The sequence below is a fragment of the Apus apus genome, chromosome 2 (genome assembly GCF_020740795.1).
Source record: "Apus apus isolate bApuApu2 chromosome 2, bApuApu2.pri.cur, whole genome shotgun sequence".
Lineage (NCBI taxonomy): Eukaryota > Metazoa > Chordata > Aves > Apodiformes > Apodidae > Apus > Apus apus.
Window position 1 is genome coordinate 135,457,362 of NC_067283.1, and position 27,603 is coordinate 135,484,964.

The 27,603-nt window shown below is 40.9% G+C and overlaps 1 protein-coding gene across 2 annotated transcripts; it reads right to left on the reverse strand.

Annotated features, from left to right (window-relative positions):
• On the reverse strand, positions 1-27,603 carry YWHAZ (tyrosine 3-monooxygenase/tryptophan 5-monooxygenase activation protein zeta). 2 transcript variants are annotated; one of them, XM_051609972.1, is made up of 6 exons: positions 27,499-27,603; positions 24,842-25,145; positions 7,771-7,894; positions 4,311-4,474; positions 4,127-4,222; positions 1-1,049 (listed from the first exon to the last, which is right to left on the reverse strand). In XM_051609972.1, the coding sequence occupies exons 2-6, from the start codon at positions 25,133-25,135 to the stop codon at positions 990-992; spliced, it is 738 nt and encodes a 245-aa protein (XP_051465932.1). In that variant the 5' UTR covers positions 25,136-25,145; positions 27,499-27,603; the 3' UTR covers positions 1-989. The 2 variants fall into 2 exon arrangements, with proteins under 2 accessions (XP_051465932.1, XP_051465931.1); XM_051609971.1 differs by lacking the exon at positions 27,499-27,603 and adding an exon at positions 26,230-26,382.

Consider the following 27,603-nt stretch of genomic DNA (forward strand, 5'->3'; position numbering starts at 1 on the left):
TCCATTCATAAAACTTTTATTCCACTTACATCAACTTAATACACATGTTCTGAACAGTTATGCTTGGATTGTTCATGAAAATTTCATAAGACATTAAACAAAGCTAGCCATCATCTCAAGTTATTTCCCTGTTAACTATTTTTACAGCACATGCATGTTAGGCAAGTATCAAAAAAAAAAATCACAAAAGCAAAAAACCTAAAAAAGTTAAATACGTGGGTTTTTGTTTTACTGCTGTGCTCGATATACAGTGTCATTATGGATATCAAGCAATTCATTTTTTACTGCATCTTTACTTGTACATTTGTTCTTAGGTTGCTTAAACCATTTAAATACAAATAAAATGTGTAGCAAAAATAATGAAAGCAACAGCAGGTAACTTTACAAATAATGGAATGTGAACCGTTTCTCTGTCCTTCTCTAGAGAAAGTTGACTGGGTTATCAAACTGTCTTAAGGAACATTTCAGCTGCAATCAAAGATGTACACTTGACTGGTATATTCCACAGATTTCACATGTTGACTTGACATGGAATATCTATGGGACATCAGTTTATTCACAGCCATGTGTCCTCCAGCTTGAATACTCATGCTAACTACACCTGTGGCTGCAACTGATTATCCCTTTTTTCCCATCGTGACAGACCGATACGCAAGCAGTCATCTTTGCTTGACATAGAAAGCTGTTTTAACACTGGCCTTGTGGGAAGCCACAATGTACCAAAAGTACTATGCCAAACATGTAAAACTTGTATAAAAATTTCACAACCCTATCTTGGCCACCTCAGATGAAAACAGCTAAGTTCCCCAAATGTTAACTGGCTCTATTCCCCTAATATTTAACAAAACCACATGGGAAATATAGAAATCCAAATAGAAGTAACATAAACCTGTCAAATCGTAAACAAAAACTATTTGTGGGACAGCATGGATGACAAATGGTCTACTGTGTAAATTTCAGAATGAGGCAGATGGAAGTTGGAAGGCTGGTTAATTCTCCCCTCCTTCTCCTGCTTCGGCTTCATCTCCTTGGGTATCCGATGTCCACAACTATTTGGGGAAGAAAATAAAATATATAAGATATTAACATTTATGAATAATAATCCATAAGGGATTATTGGAAAGAAAGCCTACTTCTTAAGTAGTCATTTTGTAAGAGGTCCTACTAAGCACCATGGGAAAAAAAAGCACACTTTAAAATGAATGGGGTTCTTTGGCTATTCTCCACAAGACAAGACAGAAATGCAGTCCTGGGTTCCCAAGCCCTGCACTGCATCTAATGCAGAAGTTTGTGAACAGTCAAAACCAAAGCCTCATACCAAGAAGGCTCAGTAGAAATACACTACAAGCAGACAAGAATCATACCTACTGAACAGATACTTGAGAATCAGAAACAAAGAGTACTTGATTTCCTGTGGATTCCTTCTCCTCAAGTGATCTTTATGCATCTTTCTGAAGGAAGCACTTCAAAAAGGTCTATCTCCACATCCAACACAATAGAGTCAATGCTACCTTTTCTTCAAAACAGGCACCTGAAGGTTTTTTTTTTGTTTGTTTTTTAAAATAAAAACATTTCACCAACAGGGCTGTCCTTTGGCTCTATTCAGTCAGTCATGCCCCCCTTCAGAACCTTTTGGAACACAGAGCTTCCAAACTCAGAGGGCAAGGCAAGGCAGGAAGAAAATCAGGCCAAATACGCAGTACGCACAAAATCTTATTTTCAGCTCCATAAAATCATACTAAGGAGCCATACATCAAGATTAAGTACCAACTAAGGAAATTAAGCATCAGTTCCAGAGCAATACCCAGAGCAAAGAAATTATTTTGTGAACAAAGTATTTTGCCACGCTGGCTGCTTCCAAACTATCACCAGTCCAATATGATCTGTAATCTCTCACTTTATGGAGTTACAGCAGCTTTAACTGAATCCTTCATGGTCTGGAGCATAAGTGGTAAAACCTAAGAACAAGTCATTCTCTCTCTACCTACAGTCTACCCTCTACCTATGCTAAGGTCTCACAAGATGCTAAAAAAAAAATTACATCAGAAACATTTTAACCTTTCCAGGAGTACAAGACAACAGAGAAAATTGCACAATACCAGCAACCTTGTTCTTGCTCTGAGCACAATACACTGGTATCTGCACTAAGTGTTCCTTGTTGAAGACATTAAGGAACAAGTTAGTTTACTGGAGAAAACAGCATCCTCCTCCATGTCTAGCCCCTGCACTACATTATAAACTACATGATGAGAGTATTACATTGTTCTCAGCTTCAGTGCTAGTCTTATAAGGAACAGTTATTAAGAACAGTTTTAGTAGAATTTCACCAGAGGCTTCTTCCTAAATCCTTACCTCTAGAGTATCTACAGATATGTACACATACATACCCCTACTAATTAAATAAAAAGTCTGAATTGTATGAGAGAAGGATTACCCATTGAAAGCACAATGTAACAAATCTGCTGGGTAAAAGAAACCCTTAGGAGGACAAGATGCATTTGTTTTATTTTGTTTTTTTAAAGAAAAAACAATTTCATAACAGAGCAAAGAAAGGAAAAAGTCAGATGTCAAAAGCCTTTGTAACAGACTTACAGAACTAGCAAAACCAGCCTTTTTTTACATTTATGAAATGTACATATATCACACGTATATCAAACATTACTTTTTACCTCAAGAAGTTCTGGAAAAACATGGAATCAATGCACTTGTACAGGTGAAGCAAAGCATTTAAGGTAAGACATAACTCATTCAAAAAGATGGAATCCTGCAGCTGTCTACAGCTTTCTCCCTTACAGTGGAAAGCTCACATCAGTATCAGGCCTGCTACTGTAATTCACTCCCTGTGGTAGCTCAGTCCAACTTCTGCTCTTGTATGGAACAACTGGCTTTCCAACTGCTGTGACAAGCTTTACATTATTTTTACTGGGAAGCTCAACATTAAAGTCAGCTTCTATTCTCTGTCTCAATACCACTCATTCAGAGGAGAGCTCTTGAGCAATCTCACTCAAGGGGAGAGCACACACAGGCACTGAGTGTGATGCCAACCCTGTATCTGTCTCCATTACAGAGGTTGAGAAATCTCTTCCATTTGTTTTGTAAGCAACAGCTGAAACAATCACAAGTAGTTTTTTTTCAGTAATGTTAAGTTGCCATTCTAGTGGAAAAGGTTCCAAGGAACAGGGAAATTCAGTGTTAGGAACAAAAGCAGAAAGTATGCAAACCCCTATTTTATGCAAGTGTACAACCTAACAAAGAAGCCCAGTTAGTTTGTAAATGTCTCTGGTATCAGATGCCCAGAACACAAACAAGGGGTTCCATCTGGTGACAAGAGGTTCTTCTTATTTTTTCAGTTCTGGCTTGCATTTCTCCCTTCCCCCAAGAAGACCAGGGAGTGAACTATGCCATTAATTACACTATTGCATGTTTGCTTTCATTTACTGTTTCATTTGCTTTAGATGTTTATCTTTGCCAGTTTTAAAGTTCAAAGTAGGTTAAAAAAACCCCACACACAAGATGAAGATTTTGATTACTCTGACAGAACAACACAATCTTGATCCATAACTTAAGACCACAGACAGCTATGAGTCCAAGTAAAAAAAGCATTAAGACAGTTGTTTTACAATTACCATGGAAACAACCTGGCTAGCACTGATTCCAATTCCAGCTTTACCAAAATTAAAACCAACCAAAAAACAGGCCCTTAAATTGACTTGTTCGCTTTGTTTGTAGTTTTCATGTAGGAGCTATTCCTTGCACATGAAATCACACTGAATAAACTATACGAAATTTGACATGTTTTGAAGAGGCAAATGAGAGTGTATTTTCAAAAGCTAACAGGTTTGCTAGTCACAGTCCAAACTATGTCACTTACACAAGCTAAATGCCTTGAATAAAAAAACCTGAAAAATTTGGTCCATGTGTCATGTCAGAAACCCATGTTAATTAGCATGCAGACAAAAAAGACTAGGCAGGAGAAAAAGATGTAGCTCCAAAAACATAATGTACTGTGAATTCATCTGTAAGCAAATGATAGACGTGGCTCCACAGCTAAGAATAAAGAATAAACTCTGAATGTCACAAAGACCAATCCCATTAACAACAACATGTAAACTTCAATGATACTCACTGTCAAGTTGTCTCTCAGTAACTGCATTATTAGCGTGCTGTCTTTGTATGACTCTTCACTTAATGTATCAAGTTCAGCAATTGCTTCATCAAAAGCCTAGTGTTATAAAAACAAACAACTCCATTGGCCATGTGACAAAGGTTATGCAAATAATATAAATGGAATTTTTCTCCCTCAGACTTACCGTTTTTGCAAGGGAACAGGCTTTCTCCGGGGAATTAAGAATCTCATAATAAAACACGGAGAAGTTTAGAGCCAGCCCTAATCTGATGGGATGTGTTGGCTGCATCTCCTTTTTACTGATTTCAAAAGCTTCTTGATATGCTTGTTGTGATTGCTCCACTATCCCTGTGGGGAAAAAACAAACATACACAAAACCCACAACAAGTAAGTAATTCACATCCTGTATTCAGACATACAATCAGGACTGTGTTCACGCTTGCATGAACAAAGTATGTTAAGAGTGAATGCCTGTGAATGAGCACTTCACCTAACAAGTTGCTATTTTATGAAGATTTTACTAAATTACATTTTTAAATTATTAAAAAAAAAGAAGCTGCCATAGACCAAATCACAGGTTTGAGTCTCTCCCTGACTACTTGTATTTACAAATGTTTGCAGCAGTTTTGTAGCAGTCAAGGAATGTAAAACCCACCACCTACATGAAAACATTCAAGTTTACCTACACACAGGTTTGATATGTTACCACAATTTCCATGTTTTCAAATGCTGCAAAGCATTACAGATCCACATTTTAGTCACAGAAGACACTGATGACCTTTGCTATAATGCATAACCCTTTCAGTAACAGTAACCTACAAATTCTGATTCAAATTGCTTGGCAAAGATAGCGTGACATGCCTCAACGTTAATTAAAAATGTATTTTTTAAAAGCTTCCAACACAGCTCTATTTCCAGTACAGACATAGAAAGCACTTTCCCCTAGCTTAAACGTTACAGTACCTATAAACTTTGAAGTAAGGAAGAAAAAATAACTGGTCTCCTTTTTTTCTTAGAGATCAATCTTTTGCCATTCTCTTGATTGATTCAGTTGTACAAACTATAAAATCTTGGCAGAAAAAAACAACCACGTTGTGTATACTAAGACTGAAGAGCTCAACGGTTTCCATTCTCACCCAATGCACTTGAACTTAAGAGCAGACTATGCCTGCACAAGTCAGAGATCATGGCCCAACACAGCTCACATGCTGGATATGCCCTTGATGACTGCAGGAGGCAAGAGTGCTAGACACTGAACACAAAGGGACCATTGTTCCTGCACTCTCAAAGACTGTTAACAGCATCTGAGAAAAAGGTGGGCAGGAAGTATTTCAATTCAGATGCAAAAGAATTCCAATCCTAACATTTCTGGATCAAACCAGAAATGCATCCAGCACCATCTCTACAACAGTGCCAGTCACATATATTAAAAAATAAAGGAATTTTAGGCTAAGGAATCAAAAATATATCAGTATTTAAATCAGAAGTACTCAAAAGTCTGAGAATAACCAAATAACTATTGAGGATGTCTGTGAAATCTCTTCATTTGTATGCATTCACAAAAATTAAAGCTTCCTATTTACCTCTTCAACATGGAAGAGGGCAGACACTCACTGCACTAGTATTCAACAGTTTGTCCTCTACTCTCTTCACTAACAACGGAGTTCTTCAGAAAGATCAGACACTGCCACAATACCTTGAATGTGACCAGGAGTTGGTATGCTATGGTTGGAAGAACCAGGTTTACTGGACTTCAAACCTAGAAATCGTTGAGAAGTGTTCATTCTTCTCATAATGAAAAAGGCTTAAAAAATTACACAGTTTATGAAAGGCAAAACAAGCAGCAAGAAAAACAAGTAACTTCATGGACTGAAGCAGAGTATTTTATTTTTTGATAATTTTTCTTTAACATAACTAAATATCAAAAAAGGAAAAAGCACTGTGTTTGCTCTATTTGAGAAAATACAGTTACCTTTTCAGCAGTGATTCAGGGAACTTAGTGCAAAATTTGACGTATCCTGTTAATTTTTAAATCAGTCACCCAGTATAAAAAAAAAAGTTGCAAGATTTTAAACTTTAAATTCTTTATAATGTTGTACAGTTCAAAGCTAAAATAGCAGGATGAGGTATCTGCTTGACATTCCTGTCCACTAGGCTGCTGTAAGAAAACTCCAGTCAATAAAATCAACAATTTAGTTTATGAAGATAAAACCCCAATTCTTACAAGTTGGGAGCTTTATACTATTGCTGTATTTACTGTAAAAGGCTGAAAGCATACTGTCCAAATAAATGGCCATTATTTCCTGAACACTAAGTATCAACTGTTCTTCAAGGTCACAGACTGCATACAGGAAAAGCCTGAGAGATGAAACACATGGCAGGGGAGGGGGGGAAAAAAATTAAGTTTAGGAGCTATAGCAACTACGAGCTAGATGGGCTTAAAATAATTTTCTTCATCTGGAAGTCCACCAAAAACTGCTCAGCCAGGAGACTGAATTTCAAAACCACTTTGCACAAAGATTTTCGGTCTAATTTTGGAGTTGGCAACTTAATCCTCAACAAAAAAAAAGAAACTTTGGGACTCAATATACTGTACCTTCTAGGCATGTGAACAGAGATTATAGAAAGCAAAATATAATTACTCTCTATGCAGGAACAGATCTAAAGGACACATGCAGTTCTGCTGCCACCAAGACTGGGTCAGTCTGCATGCAGTAACGCATCAGAAGTCATATCAGGCTCTACTCTAAGTCTTAATGTTGTTACCCAACTCCCTGTTAGCCAGCATACTAGGGAAACTGGGCTATCCTATGTAATGTGGAGGTAACACATATGCCAGAAAGCTGAAGCAGACAAATCTATTCCCCTGAAATTATTCCAAGTCTGTTTCACCTCTATACCAAACAACCTGGTCTCTGTAAAGTCACACAGACATCTTTCTATATCACAATGGGAGAGCTTATTAGCTTGAGAGCAGGACAAGGACACTGAACTGAAGGTGACTCAGCATAGAGTCAGCATGTCATTAGGAAGTCTCTAAACCACCTAATATACTAACTTTTCTAACTAAACGTACATGACAGTAACTTACCTGCAACTTAGCTGCTTACACAAAGATACAAAAAACTTGAAATAAAAAGCATATGGACATTAAGCTACCACAGTTATGGAAGAAATTTTCCTAACAGTAAGATTGCTTTTATTAATTAGTTTATTCTCCAGCTGGTTTGTAGTCTCTTTGCTCACTGAACCTGTGCAGACTTTCTGTATTCTGGAGAAATGCAGAAGTAGCAAGAGGAAGACTTCAAAAAGCTACAAGACTCTGTCCTCCTACAAAAAGGTAAAAAAGCAATACTTGGCCAGACAGAAGATGCATAAACCTACACTTCTGTGACAAACTAGATGTGTGCATGCCTAATTGGAGATGATTACAACATTTTTTTGATTGAAAATCTGTTCCCTGCTTCTAACAGGAGAGGTACATAGAAACTTTAGTAACTCATTTGAAAGTAACCTATGACTTTCTTCAGAAAATAGGAAGTCTATTGCTAAATAAATGTACTTGCAAATCAGATTAGAGTTGTGTTACTGTACCACCAAAGGCAATCTTTGACAATAGTTAGCCACAAGCTGACATACAATACCTTTCTTGTCATCTCCAGCAGCAACCTCAGCCAAGTAACGGTAGTAGTCTCCTTTCATTTTCAAATAGAAAACTTTACTTTCTGCTTGTGAAGCATTAGGGATCAAGAACTTTTCCAACAGAGACTAGAAGAGAAACAAAGAACACAGTGTTTTGAACATACATTCACAGCGCTCTGAATCAACAATTCGATTATACTACAATCTATTTCAAAGTCAAGACAGCTGTACTTTTTACCTATTTTCTTCACATCCTACATATATTCAGCCAAGGAGAACGTGTTCTGCGTCACAATCCTAGGGACAAAAAGGAATGCTGCATTCTGTGACTTGATGGGGAGAAGGGGGCTGTGTAAACTTAGCAGATTGAGTCTTGTATGTCCAAAGGAAAGGTTTCTATAAGCTGCTATATAGTACCCTGACAAGAATAAGGTAATCCAGAGTCTGGGCTGAAGGTGTACAATGGAATAAAGTCTGCATCGACAGAAGATAATAAAGGATTTTAAGTATCATCTGCCAAATCAGAGATCCAAATATTTTACATACACAATAAGTAAGCCTTGCAAATCTGGTGCCCATCAACTCCAAGGTTGTACTGGCATTGCCAGAAAGAAACTGCAAGGTGAACCTGGATTCTTGTATTTCCAAACAGCTGACAATCTGACAGTCAGCTGTATAGCACTGAAAAGGACCATCTATTTGACTTTATGTGCTGTCCCAACAGGCATTTCCTGTATCTTCCAAAGCAAAGGTAGCTCTCTGGAGTTAACTCCACCAAGTCCTCCCTACAGACTGCCAGTTAAAATTAAGTTTTTCTAGATTACTCTAACTGCTTATTAAATTAACATAGCAAGTTCTCAACGGAGGGAGTCATGTAATTTAGCAAGAGTTCTATTATGATAAAAAGAAAAAAGGAAAAAAAAAGTAATTAGCTCCAACACACTTAATCAAGTTAAGGTACAAGCTTGTCAGACTTCTTGATAGAGTGTTTAAAGTCAGACTTTTAAAGAAAAGCCAGTTATTTAAAAGCCAGAAAAAGTGCATAAGCATTCTTGAATACTCAAATCAGAAGCTGTTAGACAGACTTTGCTAAGGCTATGTAGGAAACATTTAAAAGATGTTTTTGTAAGATTTTTGGGTGTCTTTTTTCCCCTGTAAATTAGATGACTAACATTTCAGTTTTGCCTTTTTTTAGCTCATATTGCCAATGACACCATAGAAATAATGGCTGCTTTACAGTACTTTCCTCTAGATAGCATCCTGCAGGTTAAGGGACTATCTTCACATGACGTACTGCTGGGACAGACATACCCTGAATATGATAGGCTGTAACCACTGTACTGTGACACAGGTACCTGTGGCACCTGCTCTGCTTAATACGTCAACTGACATAAAAATTATTTGTAAATCACAGATAGAGCAAGTAGAGTAAAGAAGTTTGTTGGTTGGTTGGTTTTGACTTTTTTCTTTTTTTTAATTAAAGTACTTGCAATTTATTCATGTAAATCATAAATATTTAACCTGGTAAGACTCACACTTTTGTGAAACTTCTCAAATTAAGTGACCCGTTATGGAAGTTCTCTCATTTCTCAGCACATAAGGTAATGAAGAAGTCCAGCTGACAGAAACCAGAATCAGACAAGGTTCAGCTAGGCCTATGGCTCCAATGAGATAAAAACCTGTTAGTGGATTTACATAATGGAAGGTATTTATTCAATCACCTTCACTATTAGATACTCATTCCTTCGCTGGAGACATTCAAAACCCGCCTGGACGCCTTCCTGTGTGATGTACTCTAGGTGACCCTGCTCTGGCAGGGGGGTTGGACTAGATGATCTTTCGAGGTCCCTTCCAACCCCTAGGATTCTATGATTCTATGATTTCCAGTATGGCAGGGGTTGCCACGTGAAGAGGCACTGGAAAGCACTGCATGTCCTTGCCTCTGCCTGCGTGACAGCAGACACAACCCTGCGGCGACACAGGAAGCACCACAGGCTCGTCGGCAACACTGGCATTTTTATGGAGCCAGGCAAATGGGCTGCCGACCTGCCTGATGCCAAGGGCACACCACTACAGGAGAAGGGTTCAGAGCCACTTCTGCCTCAGGGCAGCTGGAACAGCACAGAAGGCTGTAACGTACATGGCTCATGCGCTTCAGGTCTCTGTAACTACTTACACGTCCTGTTCTCACCATTAGAGAACTTCAAGATTCACAGCTATGACATTCCTCATCAGTGCCAAGAAACTCCAGCTTCAATGACAAATGAAGGTTCCCAGCTACAGAGAATCAGGCTCCTTATTAGTAGTACTGCAATTAAGTCAGGTGTGTCAGTCTGCACCTACCCTTCTGGCACCATGGGGAACTGCCCTCCTTCTCTACCCTCCGTTAATTGGTCAGACCAAAACAGTTTCAGTGGTGCTAGAAACAGAAATTATTCAGCATGTGTATAAAAGGCTGTTCAACTGAAAAGTACAAAGCTTTGCTCTCTCCCAGAGCAGCAACCAAACTTCCAGATCTAAACTTTGTTCAGGACACACATGAGACAAACACCTATTTGAATGGAATTGCACCAGCAGACAGAGAAGAGGAAAGACTACTGCTTGAGAGTCTTCCTAATCAGACAGATGGCAACAGCAGCTCAGGCAGTGTGTAAACCCTGTACTGAAGTTTTAAATTCATGTTGAGTTCAGAAGACTGATGAACTGAGAAAATTTTGAACTAAGAAAACAAATACCCTTGGAATAGCTATTAATAGAATATAGCCTAGGCAAAAAGGCTCTGACTCCAAGACTCTACTGGTAGTTTGCTCATATCTGGATGAAAGACTCTATTCCATACAAACATGTAAGACTAGTAGGCCACAGATCTTTGAGAGAATTTTATTTATGCCAAATACTTTGTAAACAGCAGCAACAAAACCTGAAAGCAGATTAACATTTAAAAGTTAGCATCTGAAATTACTGAGAGGCAATCTCTCCCCTATTATTTATCTGGTACTATATATTCAGTTTCTCCTGTTTTACCAGTCTTTTTATTTCAGGATATATTCTTTTTTACTGGCACAAGTAAACACAAAATATTCCTTTAAAGTTAGCCTGAAGATCCAGAGTACACTGATTTATCTTAGAGAGTGGCTGTGAAAGCTGCACACTTCATGGAGGTGCTCTGGCTCTAGAAAGCCATATAGATGAGATCAACAAACCTACTGACCTTTTAGTGTTCAATTACAGAAGATAATATAAAATATTAGGCATAACAAAAGGCGAAATCTAACGCTTTGTTATTTGCCAAGACATCTGCTCATCTGCTTATGGGGAATACTGTTAGTCTTCAGGTTTTTGGGGGTCTGTTTGGTTTTCTTAAATAGCTTCAACTGCAAGACTTCTCTGGAAGATAAATTTTTGTTTCCACAAGGAGGCATATCTTCCTATTTAAGTCCTATTGATGGGTTCTGTTTGTCTAAAGCATAACATACAGAAAAAAACCACTGTTTTGATAGTATCACCAACATATGCCTACCTCCTCTCTCCTTTACCAGTTGATATGACAATATTTATCAGTACAGAGCTGATCACCACACAGGCCACTGAAATGCTAATAGCTAGTCCAAGAAGGACCAATAAGCTGACTTCTAATTACTATGTTTGTTAGGTGATCAGCATCACTGCAATGCACACAAAACACTGAAAACTGAAGACCATCCAGCATGAATATATAGTAGCTAGAGGGCATGTAGCTAAGCCCTCATGTTTGTTCATAACATTCCTGCTATTGTACCAAATTCCCATCCATTTTTGATATATACAACTCCATGGGCTGTTAGTTACAGTGCCTCAATCACAATCTGGTAGAAACAGCTTTTTAAAAAAACAAACCACCACTCCCTGACCCCCCATGCCCTACAACTACTCAACTGTAATTGTTGGAGCTTTTAATCTGACGGCAAGAATCTAACTCCTGTGAAACAAACCATAGCATTGTAGTCAATCAGGCAGATGCAGCAGCATCTTAGAACACTTTTCAGCCAAAACCTCTAACAGTTTGTACAAGTGCTTCCAATATTTTTCATAGCAAAGTCATACAGTTTTTCCAGAAAGACTTAATGGAAAACTATTACCTTTTAAAAAAAATAAAATTAAACAAACATGCATGTACCAAATATGAGTATCAACTCTCAGAAATATGCTGGCCATTAAAAGACCAAGCTTCAATACATCTTATCTGCAACTGTGATTATTGCCAAGTTAATAGCTTTCTGGTACTCTGGAGTGGGACAGACAGCGTTTGAGCTCAAGAGATGTCAGCTATGCTCACACATACCAGAGATAAGAAATCTCATAAATTCGGGACATTCTCCCCACCCTCAGCAAGTATGCACGAGAGAAAAGCCTTTGTCTCCAAAGCCATATCAGACACTACATGCACACAGCTTTATTATTCTGCTGGCAGACTTCAATCCCAGCTTATTTTAAATATTATACTGGAAAGAGATTCACTTTCTGCATTCTTACACACATTCTTTTGCCAGAGCAGGACACGGTCAAGAGAAGGCAACATTAACCACAATGTGTTTTGAGCCTATTTTGATGACAGACCCTATGGTCTTATTCCTATAGTTTTCCAAAATAAAGTCTGAAAGGTAAGAATTACCAGTCAGAAGTGCTAAGGAAGCGTAACAAATAGTAATTCTGTGTAACAAAAACAAACAACGCAGAACCCTCTACAAAAAGTCTGCTTGCTTATTACTGCAAGTAGACTTGCTTCAGGTTGTCAACTTGTGGTCAGAACTTCAGTTGAAGACAGGAAGTCAACTCATAAAGAATTGAATAGTCCTTTCCTGATACTTGAAGCCTAAAATTACCTTTCTTTTAAAAGCATTTGCTTACATCTTTGATAAATGATTTGTGTGGGCCAGAAGACTACTCCCAAATTCATCATAAAAGCACTAAAACCAATGTCTCCATTTTGCTTTGCTTTTACAGTTCTGTGCATATTTCCCTTTATCAAAGGCTTGGCCTCAGTACATGTTATTGCCTGAGAACTTTAGATAATTATTAATGCACTTGAGCCTTGCATAAATAGCTCAAGATATTTCCCTCCTAACAAACAGAAGAATAATATCAACAGATTGTAGAAAAATATAGTGTTCTGGTCTGGTGGGTTTTTTGGTAGTGGGGGAAGGGCCCCAGGAGTGGCTCTGGTAAGAAGCTGAGAAGCTCCCCCTGCTCCAAACCCAGCCAAGGAGCCATTAGAGGGACAATAGATGCGCCTCAGCGATTAACATCCGAAGAACTTAGATAACACCTGAGCAGAGAAGGACTTGGGGAGAAGAGCGGTGCTGGGTAAGCAAAGCGGTGCCGGTGGTTGGTGAGGAAGATGGGGAAAAAGGTGCCCAAGCAGAAGTTTCCCTGCAACCCATGGCGAGATGGCAGCTGTCCCCCTGCACTTGTGGGGCAACGTGGTGGAACATTACCTGAAGGCGCCAGGAGGGGTGAACTTGGCCACTGGACTTGGATTTTGTGGCCAGAGGATTTGCTGCCTGTGGACTCTGATTGCACAGCTCTGGAAGACCCCGGCCCAGGGGAGTTTGTTCCCAAAGCAGCCCCTGACTGTGTGGGAAGCCCAGGCTGGAGCAGGCTGGACCTCATGGGAAGGACACATGAAGGAGAGGTTCATGGAGGACTCTCTCCCATGGGAGGGACCCCGTGGAGAAGCAGGGCAGGACTGTAAGGAATCCTTCTTCCTGAGGAAGAAGGAGCAGCAGGAACCACCGGCCTGTGAACTGACTCTAAACCCCATCCCCTGTCCCCCTGTGCCGCTGGGGGGAAGGAGGGAGAGAAACCGGGAACAAAGTGATTTGGGCCCCGGAAGAAGGGAGGGGTGGGGTAACATATGGAAGCCCTGCTCTTTGTGTTGTCTGTGTCCTGTGTGTGTTTGATTAGTGTGAAACTAAATCACTATTTTTCCCCCCCAAGTTGAGTCTGTTTTGCCCAGGACCTTAATTGGTGAAGAACCCTCCTTGTCCTCCTCATCCCAGAGTGTGTGTGGGGGAGTTGAGTGAGTGGCCATGGGGCTGTTTCTTTTGTTATCATGTTGGGCCCAAACTATGATATATAGTTGCAGCCCAGCAGGTAATAGAGTTTGAGAACATGAAACTTTGTTTTTAAATACAAAAAATGAATTTACCATTGGGTAAAAAAAACCTATAGAACTTTTAGAGAAACAAAAAGATACTGCTCTCACACAAAAGAACCAACCAACACAACCTTGATTACCTGCACATGAGAAAGTGTTACTTTTGTCTTAAGCCAATGCCCAGTTTTCATCATTTAACTAACTAACTAACTAACTAAAGGTTTAGCTTATCAATATGGGCACTCAAGTCTGCATTTCTTTTAGAAGACTACCAGGTAATTTAAGATTATCTGAAGAGTTTCAGTACCATTTCCAAACAGGAATCAAAAGCCACCACTGCACTTTCACACCAGCCAGCTGGCTACTTACTTTAATCTTTATGAAGGAAGAAGGTGAGCAGGGGAAGAGGGAAAGAAAAATAAGAAAAAAGTTAAGGATATTAAGAAAAGGGACATCCAGCTGAAGCACTGTGTTAGAACAAGCAATAAAATTACAGTCTATTGAATCTTAAGGGCCAGCTTTCCAGACATCAAGACACATTTACCGACTGCAACCCAGAGAGTACGAAGCTCCTCTTGTGTCTCAGCGCTCCAAGGGCAATGACCCTTCCTTTGTGGCAGGAGACACAAAACCGTCCAGACTCCATTACAAAGTTTAGTGGCTGTTTTCTGATTACCTGCACAGCTGAGCATGACTGTTTTAAAGAATTACATATAAAAAGTATCAGGTGTACTCAGATAGGCATTCAAAGATACTCTTTCAGATCAGTGTTTCCAGGTACAAAGTTTGTGGGAAGACCTACATGTACTTGGCTTCATCAAGCAGAACACACTAACAAGCAGCACAGTAACAGCTGCACACACCTGTTAGGCCATTCTTTTACAGACTTTATTTTCATGACAAAGTTACTGAAGTAGGCCACCTGTGTCGGACAAGTTCAAGACACCTCTTATTCCCATAAAAACCTAGGGTGATTTTCCATGCGTTTTCAGCATTTAGCACCGTTAGGAAAAGTTACTCAGGCTGTAAAACAACACATGCAATTAGAGCTGTGCTCCATGAATTGGTGCACAACTCTACAAAGGATTTAACAAAGGCATTTGTGGCCAGTAGAAATTTTATTTACACATATCTAACTGATTTGTTGGAGAAAAATGACAAATATTTGTATTTTTTAAGGGCAATATTTTTTAGACAACCCATTACCAAACCCAGGCTGTTCTGTGACATGCTCATTATGCTGCTTCTAATTACAGTTCTACCCAGAGCTTGGGATCATGGCTCTGCAACTGCTGCCTCACAGGTGACCTCCAACCCTCTTGGGAAAACCAAAAGGACTGTTTGGCTGTCAGCCTACTACTCTGGTCAAAAGCAAAGCCTCTTGCTTAAAGTTTGACACAGATTTCAGCATACTCATTTACTCACTAGAACAGGAATACAAGAAAACCTGGCAAGCACAAGGCTGCTGTGGCACTGCAGGTCTCTCTGCTAAAGCATCAGCTGAAGAAGGAAACTATCCTGCTGCCTGTTCTCAATTGTTCTCTCTTCCCATCAAACTGGCTGCCCACACAAACAGCAGCAGAAGTTTGAAAAAAGTGAGAAGCCTGGCTGAAAGACATGAGGTGAGAACAGCGAACCTGAACAGAGGAGAAATTTAGAATTTGGGACAAAGGACCTTCAGGGGGCAGGGAGGAATCTGATGGCAGAGTTCATGCAACAGTGGGAGATGTGACATGCATAGGGACACCTGGGATTGATAAGAGCAGGAAAATGGGATACTTCATTAGCAGCTTTGCTGTAGTCAAGCTGGTAAAGGAAAAAATGGAAGAAACAAGGCCTGAGTTACAAGAGGAAATATTAAAAAAATAATTAAAGGACTAATGCAGAAAAGGGAATCCTGTATAATATAAAGAATGGTGAGAAATTTTGGCTTATTAAAAAACCCAACCTATTAGAACAGTGTGTTTCCTTCAGAAAATAGAACAAAACCAGTATCACATACAAGCAGGCAGAAGAAAACATGGCAGAAAGAAGTAGGACATTCAGAAAAACCATCTTCATGCTGACATGCTGGGGCATAGAAATCAGTCAATAAGTATACGTACGCACTAAAACATCTACAGGGTGCTCAAAGGGAAGATACGGCATGCATAGAAGAACGTACCACTGGTCTGCATAAAAAGAGAGGGATGGGCAGTGAGGCAAAAGGAGCAGCATCTCTCATTCTGCACTTTTGCAGCCATATTTATAGCTCTTGCTGCAGATCTGACCTCCCCAACTTAACACTATCATGCCCTTCACTACCAGGTTCCTTCTACCACTTTGCTTTCCAATTAGTATTTACGGCAAGGCAAGCAAATGGACTTAATATTGGGATACAACCTTGAGATTATTCGTAGAATATCTTGAGTTGAAAGGGATCCAGAAGGAGCACCAAGTTCAACTCCCTGCTTCTTGCAGGACTACCCAAAACTAAACTGTATGACTAAAAACATTGTCCAGATGCTCCCCGAACCCTGACAGGCTTAGTGCCCTCACAGCTTCCCCGGGGAGCCTGCTCCAGTGACCCACCACGCTCTCTGTGAAGAACCTTTTCCTAAAATCCAATCTGGGCCTTCTCCAATGTGGCTTCACTCCATTTCCTCATGTCCTTTTGCTAGTCACTCGAGGGGAGATCAGCGCACCCCACTGCCCCCCTCTTGAGGAAGCTGTGATGAAGTCATCCTTCTAAAGACTTAAAAAGTCCTTCATGCCAATTACCACAGGTTTTACTAAAGCATGCTTAGCCATGCATGACAGTGAAGAAGCAAAATTTTGATGCATAGGTAAAAATAACCTCTCCAGTTTGGTAACCAACTCTGAGAAAACACAGAAGACATCAGCTGATAAGTTATTTAATAGAAAAATAATTAGGATTACAGTATTTCATTTGTTGAGGCATTGCTATAGACTTAATATACAAAACAGCTTCTGCTGAGGATCAAAGCAAATTTCTTTTTTGTTTGTATCACATTCTTTCTTGAATATTGAGGACTTGGAACAAAATAGAATGGTGCCAAATTCATTTACCTTTTTTTTTTTTTTTTTTAAGAAACAGAACATCTTCTGAGAAACCTGAAATAGTACAAAATTAAAACCAATTCACTTGGATGAGAATTTCTGCTAGACAGGTAGGTCTAAGCAATTGCTATTGTGGCTGTACTCTGAACCAGAACACATTCTAGCTGTCTTAAGACTCTACAGTTTTGATCTTTGAAGAAATACTACTAAAAACTCCCATAGGCATGATGTAACACTTTTTATCCTTGATAAGAAACAGAAGTAGGAATTGTTTGTCTCTATCAGCTTGCACTCTCGAGCAGATTAAAAACCTCCTGAAGTAGACTATGTATCTATTAGGAGTTAGTTATAGCATACAATGTTAATAAAAGCATTTTATTAGCAAAAATTCCATTTTAGTGATGTAAGGTTATTCTGCACTAGGAGGTCGGATTCTTATTCTTAGAAATTTTGCTACCTGCACAATCAAAAAGGGTAAACATATCCAGAAAACAAACAAACAAAACTTAGAACTGATTCCTCACCCCATCCGAGCTGAATTAAATCTGATTAAAAAAATTAAGAGTTTACTGTTCATCTCGGCAGCAGCATGACTTCTTATTCCTTCTCATTAGAAGAGGCCTTGCCAATCTTTTGGCAGATTTCAAGAAAAATAAGCAACTACGCAAGAGCTGACATTCAGTAAAAAATAAGTCTAAGAAATTATCAGATTCTTAAGGCTCTTCAATCAACTTTATTAGCACAAGCTTTCTCAAACTATTTCAAAATCGTAGTCAGCTCCTGCCTGAACAATTAACTTTATGTTCAGAGCCCGGAGCTGCTGTGTCTGCCTACAGCAAAAAAACAAGTAAAACACTGAAGAACCTGTTCCAGAAACATGTACTTCTGTCAAGTGCATGGTAACAAGACAGAAATTTCCAGATAAAACCAGAGACAGGGTGGCATCTGTTTATGTAGATGTACAAAGATAATGCACATATGCTCATATTCTAAATTTTATGTTTCTACCACTTCTGGCTTTCACAGGCGCAGGAAAAGCTGTTATCTTAACAATGCAGCATTTCTACTCTTAGCCTTCTAAGTCACCAACCAGTGAAACAAACACACTTGGCAGCTTCACAAAATTACAAGTACCCGCAATAAAGTTTCTTGGTTCAACAGCACAGGAGAAAGAGTATCTGTCGTAGAGGAGTAAACGAATCAACTTACTTTATTTTGCTGCTTAGAACTGCATATCAGCAGTAAATTCATAAAGTACTTGAACACTGAAGGTTGCTGTCAAATAAAGCGAGCTTTTACTTGGATGCTTCTGAACAGCATAAGCAGTATGTATTTTTTTTTTTAAATCAAAGCAAATTATTCAACATAAATTCCAAGTTAAATTAATACAGCAAACTACTGGTTACAGTAAAGATTTGATCTACTTCCAGTAAATGCAAGAGGATCTAGATATATGTATATATGTGTATGCACATGTGTGTGAATAGCTAATTTAAGTATCAGAAGTAACTGCATGTTTTAATTTTATTTAATTTATGCAGAGCATCTTAGCAGATCTTATGATAGATGGGTGCATTAAGCTCATGTATGAACATTATGGATACACTTCCTGCTAAGATTAATAAGTACTAGCTCACCTTTGCTCATGCAGCCCAGCTACCAGTAAATTACTTATATATGCTGCAATCTAAAATCCTTTCAAACGTGAGCTGAAGATTAATGCATTTACAATTACAGAAGGGATGCAGAATAAATAAAAACCAACACAAGTCATCCCATGTTTGAGCTGATCCATAAATGATGTTTTAATTCTCCAAGACTCAACAGCTTAATTTGCTTAAAAAAAAAAAAGACCATTTACTTTAAAAAACAAAACAAAACAGGAAATTGCTCCAAGTTAGGCAGTGCTTTCACTGCAGAAAAAAAGGAAAAAATTCACAAACTAAAAACCCAACAGCCAAAAGAAAAAAACAACACAAAACCCTGAAGGGGTGTAGCTACAACCAGGGAAGTGATTAAAGGATTAACAAAGCAAAATCCTGAGGTTGATGCAAATTGTCTCAGGCTCCTACCTTCAATAGATGTGAGCAATTAAACCAGCCGAACCCTAACTGAAAAAGCTAGACTTGGAGAGTTAATCAAAAGCTTAAATTGTAACCATCCTGGAAAGTTAGTAAACCCTGGCTACATTTTGCTCTGCAACAGATATAAAAATTCAGAGAAGCATTTGTGAACCACAGTCACTTGCTATTTTCACATACACCAGTAACACATTACCCATGACTGTATTTTAATACAAATGTTAACTTGAGATGACATCTGGAGCTCTATGTCCAGGATTGGGCTCCACAGAACAAGAGAGACATGAATGTAATAAAGTGAGTCCAGGGAAAGCCACTTAACCTCTTAGGACTAAGTCACTTAGCCACTTACGGGGCTGGAGCTCAGGCAAGCCTGAAAGAGCTGGGTTTCTCCAGCCAGAAGACCAGATGACTCTATTGTTGTGTACAGCTGCCTGAAGAAGATGAAGCCAGTCTCTTCCCTGGAGGTCTACAGTGAAATGATGAAAGGCAGCAAACAAGTTGGAACATAAGAAGTTCTGAATACATGCAAGGATTTTTTTTTTCTTTTAACTGTATGACAAACTACTATGGCAGGCTGAGGCTGTGGAATCTCCATCCTTGAAGATATTCAAAATTTGACTGACAAGGCCTTGAGCAATGTGATTGAAGTAAATGACCTTCTTTCCAACTGAAATTATTCCATCAAAACAGCTTAAAATAATAAGGACTAAGTTTTCGTAAACAAGTGTTTTGGGCATCTAACTCCCAGATTTCAAAAATTAACACCTCCCTTTCCATGACTGACATTGTTTAAATAGAAACTTCTACAAATGTCTCCTGTTCTTTTCTGAAAATACCAAGGACACAGATCTCAAAGACAGAAACAAAGTGCAGTCAAAAATAAAAAATTAAGTCTGAAAGAGTCAGGGAACTAAAGGTAGCAACTTCAGCCAGAACACTGATTTTTTGTTAGTATCAGGTTATCTTCATAGCATAGAAGGTTGCAGAGTATAATCAGTCATTCGGGTCATAAAGATTCTACTCAACTGCTTGTTAGCACCACTCTATAGGTTAGCCATGCTCTTCAACCACCAGGAAGACACAGTGAGCATACAATAGATTACTGAAAAACAACACAGCTCATACATGCATGTCACAAAGCATACGGCTTCCTACAAGAGAGATGAATAAAACTCTTAAACCTGTCATTAAGAATTTGTGCAGAAACAGGTTTTATAAATGTTAACATAGTAACCTATTAGATGTTTGCAGTCAACTAGAAAACAATCCCGCAGTCATTTGAGTATGACGGCAATAGGCATTAATTCTGTGGTATGTTCTTTAAAACGCCATTTAGATGCATTCCAAATGGAATTACACTCCCTTCCCCCCAGTGAACCATAGCCCCATGACAGGTTACTAAACGTTCTCCTACTCCTCCCACCCCCCAAACAACATACATATGAAAGAACTGCAAATCTAAAGTCACTTAGTTGAGATTTAACTTCACCTTCTCTTCTTGCAACAATTACCACTTCTAAAAAGTGAAGCATCCATAACAAGTGCAAAAAAACTAGTGTAGTCGCACAAGGAGTACCATTTTATGCTTTTGACTATAAAGTCAGAAAGTAATAACAAGAAGCTGGTGAAGAAAGCTAACAATTCATCTTACTGAGAGGGTCCTGAACAGCACCATTAATCTCCAGCCTTCTGGAAGGAAGGTAGTGGGGAAAAAGAGCTGTGTAGCACCTATGGGTGACACATAGGTTCAACTCTAGAACACTGACGGGCAGTGTTCTGAGGTTTCAGGACTCTCCAGACCTTAAAGGGAACAAGCAAAAGTGAAAAGAAAATGTGAAACAGAGCACTTAGGCACTGCAAGCAAAGTGATTTACTTAAGGTAAGACTGTGGGGGAATGTGGGGGAGGAAGAGGCATCATTCAGAAGACTAGGCACAGGGAAAGAACATGGGAACCATCATATGCAGTACACTTTGGAGAACATGCTGGGGACTACTGTTGTATGTGTCAGGTCAGGGAGAGAGAGTAACTGTCTAGAATTACATTCATACTAAACTGAAGATAGCCAGTCCTGTTTTAAATGATTAGTTTACATTTAACTCAGGTTAGAGACCGTCTGCCTGAAATCTATCAGTAATTTAGAGCTCCTGAGAACTTGTAACATGCAAGCAGTATCAGATGTCAGTTATTCAAAGACCTCCCCACACATTCTTCTCTATACTTCAGAATTGTCATTAGCTGAAAAATTCATCTTATTACAGATTTAATTTGAACCACTCCAGGTACAGCCCTGTTTCCTGTTAAATGCAAAAAGCACTTGGAAGAAAATCCACACCTGTTAGATGAATAACAATTTTTATTATGGAAATTACAAATAAAAGATCATTACACTGGTATTTTAGACAGACCCTCCTTTCTACTATAGAAAGTGAGACAGGATGAGAAGCACACACATATCTAACATAAGGGAAAGTACTTAACAAAAAGCTTAATTTCCTGAATCAAGATGAAGTTTCTGAGGCTGGAAATTTTCTCATAATACTCAAGCACATTTAAGATTTTGAGTATGGCAATGTGCTTCCTTCTCCCCATACACTATAATTTGCAAGTTCAGTCCAGACTGTTACAGTGCAAGGAACTTGTACTACGCACAAGGTGTCATGCACAACATGTCACAATTATTTCCCCTTCATCACTACCATCAGACCAACTCCAGTTTAGAGTAAATTATGCTACACCTGAATATACTCTGATGTGTTTCTGACATAACTGGTACTGAACCAAGAGATTTCAGATGTCCCTTCTTTGTACAGCAACACAGGCTGCAGCTAACAAGAGGATGAGTTTAGCTGTTTGTAGAGCTGCAGAGGCACTCCACTGCAGGTTCCAGAGAGGGAAGGTTTAGAAGTGGCAAGGATGTAGATACTAGCTTTACCTGCTGCAAAGTCACTGTAAAGTAGGAAAATAAATGGTCAGACCTGACAGACAGTGACTAGAATTTTTATCACCGAGTTGAATAGTTATGAAGCAAGAAAAAAGTCCAGCATGAATTGCTCTTATTCATACTGTAAGTTAGTGGAAGAGCTGGGAACAGAAGCCAGGCAAACTGTTTAGTATACTCTGCATCCACTGATTAGAGGAGCTATTCCTTCCAATCCACTAGTAATTTGATTCCAACAAATGAGGGATGAGAGCGAGAAGCTGCAAAGAAGCCAGCTTTGGCTACATTCTGCTAGTCACAAACACATTCTTTTAATTGGTTTCCTCCCTTCAACACTGAAGTTAGGACACCAGCCACTTCCACACTCGGCTGTGATGTAACACCCCAGGGTATTAAATATTACTTAAGAGCCTAGCAGGCAACTGAAGACACACACAAAAAGCTCCAACAGATTCTCAGTCCTAGTAAAACATACAAAAGTTTCCAAGCTGCTTTTTTACTGTAATTGGTAAGTCTCAAGCCTGAAAACTTCAGAAGTTTGTTAACACTTCAGGTCTTGTTAACAGTACATTTTGCATCCATCAAGATCTGGTAAGCCTTGGTTTTGGCCTCGGTGAACAACTGTAGACTAGATTATGCTGTACAAAAATTACAAAGGTTCTTCTGAAAAAAACCCCCACAAAACCAACCAACCAACACACAAAAAAACCCAAAACCAAACCCCACCAAAGTTCTATGTTTGCATGTAGCATTGTGCAGGACTTGTTCATAAAAAACAACTGAACATGTTATCGTAATTATTTTTTTCTCTGTTAATGCAAAGTGAATGTGAAATAAAGCAATACTGTCAGTCATCTTTCTATGTAAATAAGAATGATTGTGAACAGCATATTTCAACAAAGAAAGAAGAGTATGTTTTTTAAAATATAAAGTAATTCTTCAATGCAATTACCAATGTCAAATGTAGTGCAAGCTATCTGAAAGTATTTTAAAATCCTATTGCTTCAATAAAATAATAATAAAGAAGTTTTTCTTTTTAAACCTAAGTCTAAAAAGGTAGTTTTATTACTGCTAATCACTGCCTGAGGCACTGTTTCTTCTGGACAGTAATTTTTCCTTCATCTATCAAGAGAAATTGAACTGGCAATACTAAAAATTAGTAAGACATTAGCTGCCTAAAAGTAGTAACCTGTCAAAGAATAATGATTTGAGTAATGTATTTCATTAAACACAATGAGAAAATAAAGTCCACTTTGATATTCAGAACATTTAACAAGATTCTGCACCCATTTGCCCTCCCCCAGATACTTGAATGCTGCAGCAAACTTAAAAGCTGAGGTTTTTAGTGTTCTTATTTAGCACGCACAGTAAGAGTCAGTTTCACCTCAATCTGGTTTCCATTATCAGAAAAACCAATTTAATTGCAAACACTAAGTTCTTCTAAAAGAGGTTTCTCTAAGCCAAATTACTTTAAAATTATTTCTTAAACCCAATCATAGTTTACAACAGAATTTCAGATCACTCTGAACTGAAAGCACTGACCACAGAGGACTTCCCTATGAATTAAATAATTCATTTTAAAAATAAGTAACAAGAAATTATAATGCCAGACTTCAATCTTTATTTCCCTGGCTTAAACAGACGAGCCACCACTTAGAAGCACTAGTAAATCAGTTCTTTCCTATATGTAAGTTTGTCATTTCCATAGTGGAAGTTTAAAAGATATTCTTACCCAAGATAACAAAACATATGAAACTGGGTGTGTTAAAACAACCAGGGAAGCCCGCCTAAACTGGAACCCAAGACTCAGAGGTACCCAGGTCAACTTCTACACACCCTTGGAGAACCAGTCTTCTAGAAGCAATCACCACCCATGTCATTCAGTTACCTTACACAGCAAGCAACACTTATGCTACTCAGTGATCCTAACTTTTCGTTTGACATCCAATCGTAAAGCACATACTCAGCTATTCAACAATTGGCTTGTATCACGTGTCGCTGTCACCTCCAGGTACGTGATCCCTTGTCACAGATGGGATAACACATGAGGAGGGTCCACAGTCCAGTGGACAATTCTGTTGCTGACAGTAACATCTAGCTCACAAGCGGCTGCAGGACTGGATACCCGTTAAGTCGTGTGCTCGCTGAAGCACCACAGGCATATGCAGTGGAAAAAAAACCTGACAACCTGGAATAAGCATTTGGAAGAGGTTCAAATTTCATAAACCAGTCTCTTAAGGAAAACACACGGTTGTTTGCCGGATACATGCACATTTTAACGTAACTACAAGCCACAGAAGACATCTAACTCGAACACCCTTTTAGTTTGCTACAAGAAATAGTAAGTTTAAGAGGGTATCACAGCATTTCTACTGCCTCTTCCTGCAGACACTTTTCTGCATGGCTGAGTCATAACTAACATTACATCATCTTACCCAGGGAGGGGCACAATTTCCGTAGAGTAAGAACTACCTCTTACAACTAGAGCAGAATATTAAATTTACAGAAATCAAAGCTATCTAGGTTACAAACACTGCACTGGCTGGAGGGGGGGAAGGGGACTAAACCCCAACCAAAACCTGTATCTAGTTCAGTCTCACAGAAATAGGTTTTTTCATACCTATTACTTTATACACAATAATGTTAAAACACGTCTCCAAGTGCACTAGCATTCATAACTATGATGATTTGTATTTAAATAATTAACCTACGACTTTTTTTAAACCTTGTCCTTCAGAAATAGCATAGGAGAGCACAGCTTTACTGATAGGCTAGAGGCAGTCCCAGAGGGCCCAACACCATTTACCCTGTAACTCTAAGTAAAAACGGATCAACAGTTTCATTATTTCTCACCAGCACATCATTGCAGATGTCTCTGAGCTCAGTCTCAATTTTCTCTCTGTATTCTCGAGCCATTTGCTGTTTTTTCTCAGCGCCTTCCGTCTTTTGTTCAATACTTGAGACGACTCTCCAAGATGACCTACGGGCTCCTACAACATTTTTATAGGCAACAGAGAGAAGATTCCTCTCTTCATTGGACAACTCGGCTCCTTGCTCAGTCACAGACTTCATGCAACTTGCCATATCATCATATCTTTCAGCCTGCTCAGCCAGTTTGGCTTTCTGCACCAGCTCATTTTTATCCATGCTGATATTTCTAAAGAGGAAAAATAGTGAGGCATTATTCAGACATTGATCAAGGACAAATCTGTTTTATGTTCACATGTAGAGCAACCATTCCCTAAATAGTTTGTAAATGTAACAGGTACAACTGAAATTCAGAACGCAAGTCACCCAGTCTGTATGTAACACATGGATCAAACACATAAAGTCACCACTTCCTCCTGAAGAACTGTTAACTTTACAAATTATGTTACTATTTTAATACACCCAAACAAAAGCATCCAAAAATTAACTGAAAGCAAATAATCCCAATCGTTAGCACACAAAATTATCCTAGTTCTTTGCCAATGCTCTCTCATAAGACTACATTCATGGTGCAGCACCAACAGCATCCGACTATCACTGTAACAAAACTGACAAAGAAAACTGGCGATAGTAAGTTTTTCACAGGAGCAGACCAAGTAAAGGCTAGATCAACAGTACCAGGCAGTATTCTGTGCTTTCATATAATCTTAAGAGTTACATGCAGAAAAACTGGGCCTAGGGATCCGCAAATCAAATCCCACACTGGGTGCCACGGAGTCATAACCCACCAAATACCTGAATTTCAAAGGATACACCCTTCAATAATGTTAAGATAACTGCTTCTCAGCCTGAGAGGTCAAAATTTCAGAGACAAAAGGAAATATTACTATTTAAAAATATTGCTTCAACACCAGTATTTTGAGATAGCACAACCTGGCTGAGATGTTTCGTAACATGCAACTTAAGAGCAATTTAAAAAATCAATCAAGCTCTGCTGAACAGAGATGATGGTATTTTTTATTAGTATCAGGAAAAATACTCCTTCATCCTTTATGTATCTTGACCTGATCATTTTGAGGCCCTAGAAATGTGCTTTGGGATACACCATATTTTAAAGCTGGACTAATGTATTAAAGCAAGAACCAATTTTGGTCATGTATGCTTTATGTATTTCTGTGCATCCCATACACAAAATTCCAGCATCTTAATCTTCAACCGTTAACCTTTTTGTGACAGCTTCACGTAAAATGACAGAGTAGCAGCATTATCTTCCCTTTAGGAAGAAATCAAGCAGGTTTTAACGTTTCAGTCACCTGAAAGGTGAAGTTTTAGTCTCTCCAACCTTCAACACCGCGACACAAACTCAGCAGCCGCTCCGCAGCGCTTGCTAACGGGCCTCGAAAACTTGACCGCACCGACAACAGCCGGTTAAGGAGCCATTTTAAGGCAAGGTTTTGGCCACGGTTATTAACCAGCCGGGGTGACCTGGATGAGCGTGGATGAGAGCCCGGCCGCAACGCCACTCGACGGGCCGCCCGCAGGCCGTACGGCAGCCTCCTTCCCGGGGGCCGGGCCGCCCGCCGCTCCCGGGGCCCGCCCGCAGGCGCTGCCCGCGGCTCCCGCCGGCGGTGACAGCAGAAAATGGAGCGGGCCGGGGGCGGGGCGGGCGGCGCGGCCCCCCGGGGCCAGGCGGGGCGCCCCGGGCCGCCCCTCCCCGCGCTGCGGCCGCCGCATCCGCTCGCCGCGGGGACACCCAGCGCCTCGCCGGCCGCCTTTGTCATGGCGGATCGGCGCCGCAGCCCGGCCCACCCCGGCGCGGTAATGCCGCTCCCCTCCGCCCAGCGCCGGGGGCGGCGGCGAAGGGGGAGGATGCCGCGCCCCCGCCGCCGGACGAGGGGAAGCCCGCAGGCCAGCCCCACGGAACACGGGGGAAGAGGGGGCGGCGGATGAGGAGCCCGCCCTCCCGCCCCATCCCGAGGGAGCCGCCGCTCCCGCCCGGACCTCTCGCCCGCGGCGCGGGGAGGGTGGGAAGGAGGGGGAGGATGGGCGGGGGCGCGGGGGGGGCTGGGCGGACGGGGAGCGAGCGATCCCGACCGAGGGGCGGCCGCTGCGGCTCCTCCGCGCCCGGGCGGCGCTCCCGGCGGGAGACACACCCAGCAGCGCCCGCCCGCCCGCGCCCCGGCCCCGGCCCCGCGGCGGCGCCCCCCGCAGCCCAGAGCAGGGTCTCCCCGCAGCCCAGAGCAGGGTCCCCCCGCCCGCCGCGCCACGGGCGGGGCCCTCACCTGCCGCCCCCTCCCCCGCGCCCGGCAGCTCTTCCCCTCCCCCCTTCCCTCCGCGCCCGCGGGGAGGGGCCGCCGCGGCCTCACCTGCGCGGCCCCCGCCCGCCACCCCCCGCCGCAGGCCCCCGCGGGGCAGGAGGCTCCCGCCGCCCCGCTCGAGATCGGAGGAGGAGGGGAGCGGGATAGGGACGGCGTGGGGTTGCCCACCGGGCGCCTCGCTCAGCCCCCCCCCCCCCCCGCCCCGGGCCGCGGGGGCAGGGTGGCGGGGCGGCGCGGGGCCGGTGTCGCGGCGGGCCCCGTTACCTGTGCGCGGCGGGAGCGCGGCAGCGGGTGTCTCGGGCGGGCGGCCGGCGCGGACTGTGCGGGTCTGGCTGCGCTGCAGCCGCTCCCAGCGCCACACACGGCGGC